At 34.2% G+C, this 14,269-nt stretch overlaps 1 protein-coding gene across 2 annotated transcripts in view; it reads right to left on the minus strand.

The window, feature by feature from the left end:
- Positions 1 to 1,728: 1,728 nt before the first annotated feature.
- Positions 1,729 to 14,269, minus strand: part of LOC108911860 (aquaporin) — a 44,790-nt gene continuing 32,249 nt past the window's right edge. For both annotated transcript variants that reach the window (XM_018716916.2, XM_018716914.2), the window contains one exon: positions 1,729 to 1,867. In XM_018716916.2, coding sequence (XP_018572432.1) covers positions 1,754 to 1,867 — 114 coding nt within the window. In that variant the 3' untranslated portion in view covers positions 1,729 to 1,753. The remainder of the gene's footprint in view (positions 1,868 to 14,269) is intronic.

Below are 14,269 nucleotides of genomic sequence, written 5' to 3' on the forward strand. Positions count from 1 at the left end.
TGTTGTGTTCATTCACAAATTCTGAATCATTTAAGTTAATTGGCATTTGGATATCTGAAATTTCACTTCCATGTGTTGGACTAAAATCGTCTTCACAAAATCTATTGGGGTCATATCCCAGCAGCACGGAATTCTGATATTCCTTTCTCCATTGTGGCGGTCCTCATATATGTTCTATTAAAAATGGAAGCAAGTTCATAATGCGTGATCTTTTCGTAACGTGACCTCTAAGATACAAATCGCACTCACGGTTGAATATATTTTTTAAAGGGCCAAAAAAAGTTAAGTCGAGCGGTTATAGCCTGTGCGAAGTGTGAGGAGGCAATGAAACCATAACAATTTCGTGTAATCTGCAAAATGTGTAAATATTCAAAGAAATGTGACTTCCATGGATGTCAAGTATAAGATGAGCTGGGTCATCTTTTGCTGCCTTCACACATTATTGAAAGTATTTGATCCAATCGAAAAACTACTCTTCATTTATTCAGTCATTCTTGGAACATCTGTATATGGCCTGAATCGGTCAATCTCTTGACAATTGAAGATTCATACGTGCTCTTGGGTAAATAAACATGGAGGGAACAAACTGGCCAGATGCGCTGACATTTTTCCCTCGTTCACAAGATATTACCAAGTCTACTTATTTTTCTCCCCTTGGCGCCAAAATTTTTGTTGGCTTCTGTACTGTAGAGATACCCGTTTCATCGAGTATTAAATATTCGACTTTCAGTAAACTTGTCTTTTTCCATAACTTTAATGAGATTATAAAATCGATCAACTTCTGTTTTATTAAAAGCAGCACTGCGATTTAAACTTGTACCTTCGAGTTTTCTTAGACTGATTTCTGGATGACGCTTTAGAAACAACTCGAGCCAATCCTTGTTAGCTAGCTGTTTGTCTTTGTCAAACCGATTATTAATTTTATTAGCTTCAGCAAAATCGTAAGCCAAACGCTGCAGTTCATAAGGTGTTATTCCATAAAATACATTGGACAATTTTATAATGTGATTGGCTATGGCAGTTTTCCTGTTCGACATTAAAAACGGACTTTCTTCCTAACCTTGTGATGTTGTTGTCATTAGCTTTTAACTTGACACGTAGAGTAGATTCTGGAATAACAAAACATCGCCCTACTTCTCGTACAGCTCGGCCAGATGCCACGGCGACGATGGCAGCTTTTAACTGATCTTCCGTCCATTTACTCTTTTCGGTTTTTTTACATAAGTACGAGGCATTTTTATTACTAAAAGAGAAAACACAAATAAATAATGGATATTTTAACTTAACAGCACACCTGCGCGGAATTCCCCCAACGCGTGTCATCGGACATAACCTAAGTTGAAACTATGCCGGTATGTATAATCAAATGATTGCATAAACAACTTTAAGCTTTGCTTTGCATAAATATTTGTACAAAAAATATTATTTGAAATTAACAACTACAATACACTTACTGTTTTTCGTCGGTTATACCAAAATTACATCGAAAACGTTTAATCTGCCTTAATGCCTTAATATCTCTAACATATTAGGTCACTAATTAGGCAACATTAGGCAATATTTGCAAAAAAACTTAACTAATTCTTGTGGTATAAGGCTTTATTTCGGTACTAACATTTTTGAATTTATGGTATCTCAAAATACCCAAAATGTTTATCATTAAAATAAATGTTAAATGTTGAATTACAGAGCAAAAAATAAAATATTTTAATAAATTGTACAATAAATAAATATATTAATTTCCTTAAAGTTTTTATTTTCTTTTTTGTGTAAGTCGATAAACAGAATATTTTTCATTTTCCTCGAATATATATCGGTATACAAAAGCAGCGCTTATAGCTCCAAGAAAAGGTCCTACGTGGAATATCTAAAAAAAAAAAACAAATTAATGCGAATACAAAAAATATATTATATACTTTTTATAGTTTAAGGTCAATATTATATATATGTACATATATTTTTTATTGTATTTGGAGATATTGGAAAAGTTATTTATATGTATATAATTTCTTTTCATGTTTCTCTTTCTCTTTTAATCAGTACAGTATTATACCAACAGTATTGTTTTATTTTATATTGTACGGCTACTACTTACTTACTGCATTTTGCCTCTTGAATTTTATGTTTTTAACTTTACTCTTATGCCAATAATAATAATTAATATTAATTATTTAATATATCTCTCTTCAATATTAAAAGAGATATGACCAAAAGAATACGTCATAAGCGTAGTAGACAAAGATTTCATTTCACCTATTCGTTGATTACTTTCATTCTAACACATCATATACAAGGTATTTCATAAGTAAAACTAGTAGAAATATCATTGCTCGTATAATTCAATGCTTGTTAGAGCACGTAGTCACTACAGCAGTTGTTTCCCGCAATAGTCTTGTTTGTGTATGAGGATAGATATCTTTTGCATAGGTACCTACCTAGATTTTTGAGAACTGAGAAAAGAGAGAAGAAACTTAGAAACTTAGAAAAGTTGAGAAACTTTTTTTGTATTTTATTTTAAATACATTAATAATTTCAAATAAAATAAAAAATAAGAAAGCTAATAGTAAAACATATATTTTTAAAAAAGCTCCATTAAATTCTGAAAAAAATTGTAGGTAGGTTTTGTACTCAATATTTCTGACTTTTATTACGTATAAGTAGGTATATTATTATTATTAAAATGGATTTGACGCACCCTGTATTAATAATTTTATATACATCTTTTTAATTTCAGGATAAAAAAAGTTGCCTGATATAAATTTCTTTATGAACAAATGAGTATGAAAATACATTGAAATACATTATTTCTATTCCTCTACATTACTCCTGTGAGCTGTGTGAATTAATAGTTTATTACATTTATGGATGGATAAATTCTATCAGCAGGATAACGCTTGAAGTAAAAAATAGGTTTTATAAGTTTTATGGTGTTAACGCAATAAAATTAAATCAAAACGTGAAAATGGATACAATAACAAATCTAATAACATGTTGTTAAAATTATATCTGCTCAGTCAAATGTTTTATCTCTGATAACTTAATTGTTTCAAATAATTCGACCGTTATGTCTGCTCTTGTTACACTCTGATACTTTTTATTTTTAAGTAATATACTAATATTATTATTAAGTATTACTTTAATGTATTTGTAATGCTTCGTAATTTCGTTTTTACAGCTAATGAAAAATTAAAATTTTTTTGTTAATAGAAATTCGAAATGTTTGATATTCCATGAAAGGGAATTTTATAATTGTAATACAAATAAAAGAATTTTGATTTTAAGGAAAACATCGGAAAGGAATTTTAATTTATGATCAATATTCCTTTTTCACTCTACAAAATATGATGTACTGGATAGACCAAAATTCACGCAATTTTTGAATGTTACGCCATATATGCGGTAAAGTGTTACCAATAAAAAAAAGACATCGTGATAGCTGACAGTTCAGGGTTATTAAAACTGGTGCCTTGCACACGAAAGAACAACGCGTTTTCAGTGTTGAGCAATGTTTTAAATATAATGAATGTTTGGTAGCTACAGTTCGCAATTTTCGTACATAGTCGGAATATTGATTTAACTTCATCAATTGTGAGGAGATTAATTGAAAAATTCAGGGAGAAAGGATCTTAAACACTCTGGCCGACCTTCAGCAAGTCGTTCAACACAAAACATTGAAGCAGTTCGTTAGAGTGTTGCTCAGATTCCAAGAATATCAATTCGGCACCGTGGTCAAGAATTGGACATTTCGAGAAGCGTATTCTCATGAGATGCTTGAATCTTCATGCTTACAAAGTTCAATTAACTCAAGAACTGAAGCCTACTGACGACGCAGAGCGAAGAGAATTCGTTGAATGGATTATGGACAAATTCATCTTAAGTGATGAGGCTTATTTTCATCTTGATGGCTTCGTTAATCGACAAACTTGTCGCATTCGGAATTGGACGTTTCGAGAAGTTCTTTATGACGTATTCTAACCAAAGATTTACATCTGCATGTTTATAACGTTCATTTGACTCAAGAACTGATGCGTACTGACTATGAAGAGCGAAGAGAATTCGTTGAATGGATTAGGGAACAAGTGGATGCTGATTTTTCGAACAAAATCATCTTCAGTGATGAGGCTCATTTTCATCTTGATGGCTTTTTTAATCGAAAAATTGTTACATTTGAGGTACACAAAATCCACGAATGATAGTTGAGAAACAAATGCATCCAACGTGTCACTGTTTGGTACGGATTTTGGGCTGGAGGCATCATCGGACCATTCTTCTTCGAAAATGCGGCTAGTCAGAAAATAACAATTAATGGTGCTTGCTATCACACGTGATAATCCAGTTTTTTTTTGCGTAAATTGCAAGATATGGATATAGATGACACGTGGTTTCAACAAGACGGTGCCATATGTATTACAGGCCCAGAAACAATTCAATTACTGCATGAGTCGTTTTCTGGTCATATAATTTCCCGTTTCGGTGATCAGAATTAGGCGCTCAGATCATGCGGCTTAACGCCGTTGGATTTTTTTCTCTAGGATTTTTTTAAGTCTAAGGTCAGCAAGCCCACGTCTTTAAGGGCGCCATATTCTTTAAATAGTGTTTTCCACAAAGACAAATAATTTCAAACATTTAATAACTGAATAATCTAAAGCCTATCAAATAATAGGAATGTTATGCCATGACATCTGGGTATTTTCAAAGACGCCGCAGTAAAACGAATAAACAAGTGCAAAAAACGATCAAACCATCAAGGTCTTAGGTACTGAAATCTACGAAAATACTAACTTTTTTATATACAACTCCACATGTAAATATTGTTATAACATTTATTTAGTCCTACATATAAAATTGTTAACTCTTATTTATAAGTACGTGAAAATAATTCTTAAAATGTCAGGTTAGGGTAACAGCAAACGCATGTTTTTACAAACGCCTTTTTTAGTTATTATTTTATTTGAGTAAATTTAAATAGTAACAATGAATAAACAGAACATCAATGATTTTATTTCTGTGCTTACTTTTGTTCTACACGTTTTACTTTTCAAGATTTCAGTACCTAAAAACGCCAGAAATTTGACTATTTCTCGGCCAGGGATATGGCCACCTTAAGGAGGCCATTTACTCGATATGCTATTGCATACATACTATTCTAAACTGTATGCTTTATGAATCAATATAATTTACAATTTTTAATTAAATACCTGTCTTTTCTATCAAAATTACTTCTTGGGTGAATTTTGGGACACCCTTTATTATTTTATAGTTTTTAAAATTTTACAATAATTATTTTTGACCTACCTATTAGACGAGGCAATGAAGCACTAAAAAGGCCAAAAGTTCGGAATTTTTTTGCACTAAGACGGATCGAAATGCGGTTTTTTGCATTCGCTTCCAAAAATTGTTTGTAAAAAATGTATCTACTTTGTATCTTATACAAACCGGAAATTGCATTGCTGCAGCCAAAAATGCATTCAAAAAATGCATTTTTTGAGACGGCTTTTGGAAGATTTAATAACTTTGTAAATTAGAGTCAGAACTGGTCCAAATCGGGTTCCCGGGGGTTTTCGAGGTTAAGATGTTCAAATTGACTCACAGCCGACCTGGAGCTCAGTAACGCCGATGAACGTCATCTCCATGGGACTCTCTTGGGAGAGTGAATTTTGGAATTCACGCGGGGAAGGAGAGAAACTCGGCGCCCGAGGGTTTCTTGGGTCACTGAATTCAAATATGGCATCGGCAAACACCTGGTGCACCGGAACCTGAACGTGGACGTCATCTCCGAGAGTTTCCCTGACAAGATTGCCAAAAACAACCCGAAAATCATTGTGGTGGCGTTTTTTGGGGCGCTTAATCCAAATTTCACATCGAAAGCGACCCCCTGAACACCTGGTGCACCGGAACCTGGACGCAGACCTCATCTCCGAGGGTTTTCCTCACACAATCGAAAAAGACGAACCGAAAATCGTTATGGGGTTTTTTTTGGGGCGCTGAATCCGAATTTCACGTCGAGAACGACCCCTCGAACACCTGGTGCACCGGAACCTGGCCCTGAACGTCGTCTCCGAGGGTTTTCTAGACACGGTCGGAAAAGACAAACCGAAAATCGTTATTGGGGTTTCTTGGGGCGCTGAATCCAAATTTCACCCCGAGAACGTACCTCCGGACACCTGGTGCACCGGAACCTCGGTCTAAACGTCATCTCCGAGGGTTTTTCTCATGTGTCAAATTATGAGCCATTTTCGGATATTTTTTTGCGATCGTGTCTGGAAAACCCTCGGAGACGACGTTCAGGCCGAGGTTCCGGTGCACCAGGTGTCCGGAGGTACGTTTTCGGGGTAAAATTTGGATTCAGCGCCCCAAAAAACGCCCATAACGATTTTCGGTTGTCTTTAACGATCGTGTCTGGAAAGCCCTCGGAAACGACGTTCAGGACAAGGTTCCGGTGCACTAGGTGTTCGGGGGATCGTTTTATACGTGAAATTTGGATTAAGCGCCCCAAAAAACGCCCCCACAATGATTTTCGGGTTGTTTTTGGCAATCTTGTCAGGAAAATTCTCGGAGATGACGTCCACGTCCAGGTTCCGGTGCAGCAGGTGTTTGCCGATGCCATATTTGAATTCAGCGACCCAAAAAACCCCCGGGCGCCAAGTTTCTCTCCTTCCCCGCGTGAATTTTGAGAGAGTCCCACGGAGATGACGTTCATCGGCGTTCCTGAGCTCCAGGTNAAACGCCCATAACGATTTTCGGTTGTCTTTAACGATCGTGTCTGGAAAGCCCTCGGAAACGACGTTCAGGACAAGGTTCCGGTGCACTAGGTGTTCGGGGGATCGTTTTATACGTGAAATTTGGATTAAGCGCCCCAAAAAACGCCCCCACAATGATTTTCGGGTTGTTTTTGGCAATCTTGTCAGGAAAATTCTCGGAGATGACGTCCACGTCCAGGTTCCGGTGCACCAGGTGTTTGCCGATGCCATATTTGAATTCAGCGACCCAAAAAACCCCCGGGCGCCAAGTTTCTCTCCTTCCCCGCGTGAATTTTGAGAGAGTCCCACGGAGATGACGTTCATCGGCGTTCCTGAGCTCCAGGTCAGCTGTGGGTCAATTTAAATATCATAATCGTGATCAGCGACCTCGAAAACCCCCGGCCACCCGATTTGGGCCAGTTCTGACTCTTATTTACAAAGTTATTAAATCTTCCAAAAGCCGTCTCAAAAAATGCATTTTTTGAATGCATTTTTGGCTGCAACAATGCAATTTCCGGTTTGTATAAGATACAAAGTAGATACATTTTTTACAAAAAATTTTTGGAAGCGAATGCAAAAAACCGCATTCCGATCCGTCTTAGTGCAAAAAATTCCGAGGTTGAGTGCTTTATTGCCTCGACTATATTTAAATTTAGTGTACTAATTATTATTCAAACCTGAAAAGAGATAACTAACATGTACTGGTGCACGTATTTATGATTTTAATCTTTATCTATCATTATGAATTTTTATTACACTATATTCAAGTTATATTTAATTATTGCTAGTATGTTCTGTGTAAAAACAAAGCAATTTTCCACTTTCACACTAGATTCGTATCCGTTTTGTTCCATCAATAAACATTTTTAAACTAGGTAATTATGCTGTAAGATTTACTTGTTGTTTTAATTAAGGTAATCTATTGTATATTAAGTACTTTAAATCACAAAGCTATTTATTAGATGATGACAAAACATTAAAGGCAGAGGGACAATGTAGTCTTGGATAATATTTTAATTTTTCCGTTTCAAAAGATAATATACTTATTTAAATAAGTATCTATTGAATCTGGAACTCAACGAAATGAAATTATTATTTTGAATCTATTCTGTAAATTAATTTAGAATTCTGGAAAAAAGTTCATATAAACATAAGTCGTAGAATGCTTCGTTTTCAAAATATAGTGTTGACATTTTAATTAAGTCACATTGATTTAAATACTCAAGATTTAAAAAATTAACTGAATTATTCACAAATATGTCAATCAATGATGAGGTACTATCATTAAGAACCAGAATTTCGACGCCACTGAAGGTCATGTTCAAGGTCATATCCGAACGTAAAAATTTCCATTTTTTCCATTTCCGTGGTCGAAAATATACGGTTCCATTTAAAATTTTCAGGTTGACCTCTAAATGACCTTGAAGGTAATGGTCAAGGTCACATTGAAACGTAAAATTTCCCGCTCTTACCATTTACGGGGTCAAAAGTATACGGTTCCATTTCAAATTTGCAACTTGACCTCTAAATGACCTTCAAGGTCATAGTCAAGGTCACCGTTGGATTGCTCACTCAAAACCCTGCAACTTTTGTCATAATCATTTTTTTGTTTGAGCAGTATTTTCTGAGATAGAGGGGGGTTCCAAACTCTTTGAAAACTCTGTATAATATGCAATGGAAACAGACAAAACTATACAAATTTAAATTGTCAAACGTAACTAAAACAAAAAGTCAAAAAAAGTTGAGAAGACGAAAACAGATAGATTTTCGAAACGTTAACAAGTTTTTAAAGTGCGCGATACAAAGTGATATGTGTTTGTATTTTGCATTTGTCTGCTTATTTGAGTGTCAGATTTTTTGGTTAGGCAAAACTAGTTTCACCGATCCATTTAGCGTAAGGGTTTATTTCACTAATAATTATATATTTTTTTCACAGGTGACAAAATACCTTAAAAATAAAGGAAAATAACGAAAATTACGACAAGTAAATAACTTTAGACAATATGTAATTTTAAATACAATGTAATTATGCAAGTTCAAGAAAATCGTTAGCGGAGAAACTATTTTTTTAAGGAATAGTAACCTAAAAAATTACGCCCACGATTTTTTTTTACTTCTAATGGTTACACTACGATTTAAATAATAATTACTCGTCGCAATTGGAATTAAATGCTATTGTTCAATTCCCAACATACTCACAATCAATCAATGGTGTCAAAATTTTATGGTACTTAGTGAGTGTTTTTTAGTTTCTCCGTCAGTGTTATTTGTGTTTTAATTGTATTTCGAAAACCAAACAATTTATGATTTATATTTACAGGAGCTTTTTTCTTAGAATGAAATATTCTGTCGACTGTTAAAGCTTAACTACAAAACTTGACTCTTCCTGTATACTGTCACCTTGGACATATCACATGAAACGCTAATAAAATTTGAAAGATGAAAAATTTTGATTACGATTCATGTATGACATTAGAAAATTTAATCAGTATTATTCAAATAAAAGAAACAGACTGGCTTAAAGGACAGCTTTCAGATGAACTTTTCCTTTTAGAGGGGTAGATTAAAAATCAGTTTTTAAATCAGTTCGAGAAACATAGAAGAATGCAATTTAGAATGTTACATTTATCTTATCAAGGTATTACTCAAATAAATGGATTGAATACATACACTAAAGTTTCTAAGTTACTATTATGTTTATCGAAAACGCAGAATTATGAAAACATTGATATATAATCTAAATACTAATATTGTATATTACAACAAGCTCTAAAGAGTGGCAAAGATACGTTACAATTATTACCCAAAAGTTACAATTCTGTTTATCGAAAAACGCAGAATTATGAAAAAAATAGATATAGATTCAAAATACTAATATTGTATATTCTCTACAGTAGTTGCAGGATATCTCAGAAAAGTTAATGCAACAAGCTCTAAACAATGGGAAAAATAGGTTACTTTAGCTTAACAAAGTATAACCTAAACACATGGATTGAATACACATACTAAAGTTTATAAGTTACCATTCTGTTTATCGAAAAACGCAGAATTATGAAAAAATAGATATAGATTCAAAATACTAATATTGTATATTCTCTACAGTTACTGCAGGATATCTCAAAAATGTTATTGCAATAAGCTCTAGAGAGTGGGGGAGACCTACAAAGTATGTCACATTTTAATTGTCAATGTTACTCAATGCATACTGGCACAGAGCGTCTCTTTGTACCTATTGGCAGAGTTCTACTTACTCAGTAAGTATTATGAAAGCATGATTAGTGTCGCACTTGGTGAATTAAACTTAACTAATAATATTGTGGGAAACAGTTACTTTGCGAACTTCAATATATACAGGGTGTTTTAGGATTAAATCGACAAACTTTAAGGAGTTATTTCTCATATAAAAATAAGAAAAAAAAATCAAGTATACATTTTTTTCCAGAGACGCTTCATTTTCGAAATATAGGGCGTTAAAGATTAAAAAAAAATCGAATTTTTTAAATAACTTCTAAATGAAGAAGGCTATTTAAGCCAAATTTGGCATGACACATCTTCTTATAAGATACCATTTTTCCATAGAAGTAGAAATCCCGCAAGCAACCAATGGCGGAGTTATGGGGACTCAGACTCATTAAATTAAAAAAAAAATAATACGGCCCTACTGAAAATAAAAAATGATGCTGTTTTTAGATAGAACAGTTTGTTATTGACAAAAAGTGTACATTCACTTTTTTTCCTAACTCTTATAGTTTCATGGCAAAATTGATTTTTCGGAAGGGTGCTTCTGGATTCTGTCGATAAACTTTAGGAAGACGTTCCTCATAAAACCTAAAAAAATATAGTACCTATTAAAATTGGTCTTAGTCTCGAGTATGTGTGAGTCAAATAAGCCTTTTTGTCTCCCCTTCCCTTGGGTTTAACCAATAGTATTAAAATTATTTAGGAGATGCTTCGTTTTTGAGATATAGGGTGTTTTTTTTTAAAAAAAAAAATGATGAAAACAATAGAAATATTTAAGTACCTAACATCTAATGTGACTATGTCGTAATGCGACAACGTAACGACCCTTGCAATACTCCTAAATTTTTTCAGGCGGTTTGTAGTCACTTCATTTACTTGTGTTGTGTACTTTTAAATAAAATAAGATGGCAAACAATACATGAAAATTTATTTGTAAATTGAAACAACCAAAAAATTACCAATTAATATTATACCTAGACAAAGCGAAAAGTGAATCAAAAATGAAATGATTTAAAAAATATTTTGTTCAAAATGGGCGCCTCCGGACTGTAGACAAGCACGACATCTTCTAATTATGGAGGTAGTGGCCGATCGACACTGAATTGGAGTTAATTCTCGACACGCTTGGACTATTCGCTGTCTTAGATCTTCTAGGGTATCAACTGGCACCTCGTAGACTTTTTGTTTAACAGCACCCCAAACGAAATAATCCATCGGTGTCAAGTCCGGTGAACGTGCGGGCCACGCTGCAGGTCCTCCACGACCAATCCATCTCCTGGGATAATTAATGTTTAACCACTCCCTAGGACCTCTACCAAAATGGGCAGGACAACCATCTAGTTGAAACCAACTGTTCATTCGAGTATTAAGCGGAACATCTTCTAACAGATCTTGAAAACCATTTTCAAGGAACTCGGTAAACATGTCAGCATTTAACCGATGCGGAAGGAAGTAGGGACCAACTATAGTGTTGTCCAACACATCCAACCATACGTTACATTGGAATTCATGCTGAAAACTATGTTCCCTTACCGCCCGTGGATTCTCGTAGGACCAAATATGGTTGTTCCTTTGGTTTAAAATTCCCCTTTGAGTAAATGTTGCCTATATTTTTATTATATTTTTTTAGGTTTTATGAGGAACGTTTTCCTAAAGTTTATCGACAGAATCCAGAAGCGCCCTTCCGAAAAATCAATTCTGCCGTGAAACTATAAGAGTTAGGAAAACAAGTGAATGTACACTTTTTGTCAATAACAAACTGTTCTATCTAAAAACAGCATCATTTTTTATTTTCAGTAGTGCCATATTAATTTTTTTTTATAATTTAATGAGTCTGAACCCCCATAACTCCGCCACTGGTTGTTTGCGGGACTTCTACTTCTATGCAAAAATGGTATCTCATAAGAAGATGTGTCATGCCAGATTTGGCTTAAATAGCCTTCTTCATTTAGAAGCTATTTAAAAAATTCGAATTTTTAAAAAAATCTTTAATGCCCTAGATTTCTAAATTGGAGTGTATCTGGAAAAAAAATTATACTTGATTTTTTTCTCGTTTGTCGACTTAATCTTGAAACACCCTGTATATGTAAAACGGTGTAAAACAATGCAGGACAGGATTGTATCCCGCAGAGTAGTTGTTTCCCAGAATATTATTAGTTAAAAATTTTATTTCGCCTAGTGCGACAATAGTCATATATTAATAGTACCTACCTATATATTATTCGGTCGCTCTTTACCGGTAATTAAAATATGGCATACTTTGTAGGTTATACTCAAAACAGGTCGGTAGATAGACATTCGAATGGCTAAATCGTTCGTCGTTTTACCGGTCTTTTCACCTTGGCATGCAATTGAGAACTAAAGGCGGGTTCTCATTGGTCAACTTCACTGGTCAATATTATTGAATCTACGCAACTGAACAGAGAATTGAAAGTAAAATTCGTTCACATGATTTAAGAACATTGATTATATAGTCTAGGAAGTGCCAGTATTAAAAATGGCTGCAAAGAAAATTATGCGTGCTGGCGTTCGTATTATTTGCAAATATTTATAAAACTTAATCAGAAATGGGGAAAAAAAAGAAAACCTCGTCGTTGGTGGGTCAGGCCATGGATCTTAACGGAGATATGAGGGTACTTCTATAAAGCTGTTAGTAGAATTGACTATAGGTGACTTGTGGATGCCTGTAAAAATAATCTAAGAATGACAGAAAAGGTATTTGAAGAACTTCTAGAGAAAGTGTACCCATTATACAGAAAAAAAAATACTTTATTGAGGGACGTTTTTTAAGCAAGACTCAAATTACAAGTAGTTTTAAGATATTTACCCACATAAGAATCGTTTCCATCTCACAATGGCCATTCAATATGGCTGAACACTTGTTCTCACGGTCAAACCCTGATCAATTTAATTGAATCAGTCCTATCGATCAACGAAAAGTAGAAATGTCTTTCACTTTTATTGAAACAGTATTATTGAGCAATAGCGTTTTATTTCAACGGCATAGATTCATAGATACCGATCAATGTAGTTGACTAATGAGAATCCGTCTTAATAACTTCGAAACCGGTCTATGTCTGGTGATTCTGCTGAACGAATAGTTCAAACTACATCTTGTTATCATTTTTAGTTTCGAATATGTTTATATTCTGCAAATGTACTTAAAAAAAATTACAAATAATACAGAAACGGTATAACTTACGTTCAATATTCATTAAACATAGTTTTGCCTTAAATTCAAGAGGAAATACAAAAATGTAATAATGAGGTAATAGTATATTGCGCAATAAGTGCGATAAATTGTCTATTGCCCACGAGAGCGGAGTTTATTGCTAGTACATCAACTTCTGTATTAGCCAGTAACGTTGACGATGTTTTTCAGAATGATGTTCTAGTTTCAAAAACTGTGCAATCTTATCGGGAATCATATAAAGGGTATTCTTACCGACTGGTTGGTTGTAACATCTACCTGTTTGATAGCGCATAAAATAGCGTGAAATATCAGTTTTAATTTCCAATCTAATCTTGATATACAGGGTGATTCACAACTTATCCAAAAAAATTTGGGAATAGATGCGGCATGAGATATGGAGTCAATATCGTAAAAAAATTTTTTGTAAAATCCTATAGTTTCCGAGAAAAAAATAATTGAAGTTGTACTACATTCATAGCTAGACAACTGTAGTCTCGAGCGTCATTCACAATACGCGTGGAGAGCCACGTGGCCTCAGCGACTCCGAATACTGAAATCAGATTTTGCAACCGTCGTTGCCATAGTGTTTACCTGTTATCTGTGGTGTTTACAATAGTTTTTTAGTAGTTAGTGTCAAAAATGGTTTGCGTATATAGCAACTCGGAGTTGATGGATATCGTTTTAATTTATGGCGAAGCAAGACAACATTTGTATTATGATGAAGCATTTGTGTTATGCTGAAGCAAGACAACATTTGTGTTAGTTCGTAGAAACTGAGTAAGACGGATCCAAATGTGTTTACACGTTGGTGGATAAAATTTTGAACAATTGTTGTTGTAACGGCGGGTATGTCAAATGATTTTATTATTTAAAAACACAAATTAATTTTATTAATAATTAATAAAGGCAAAAGCATTTGAATTTGCCGATATAAAATAGGTGCGATAAAATTCTATTTACATATTTCTTTCCTTGCGAAAGTTTTTGTCCGTTTTTATCACGCCGCCATACCGGTCGCATTGTGCGAGGTCAGGTTTTACAGTGGACCAGTTTCCAGTGCCGTGCAGAAGTGTATTTTTAAATCATTTTCGAACTG

Source organism: Anoplophora glabripennis, unplaced genomic scaffold (assembly GCF_000390285.2).
Source record: "Anoplophora glabripennis isolate ALB-LARVAE unplaced genomic scaffold, Agla_2.0 scaffold768, whole genome shotgun sequence".
Lineage (NCBI taxonomy): Eukaryota > Metazoa > Arthropoda > Insecta > Coleoptera > Cerambycidae > Anoplophora > Anoplophora glabripennis.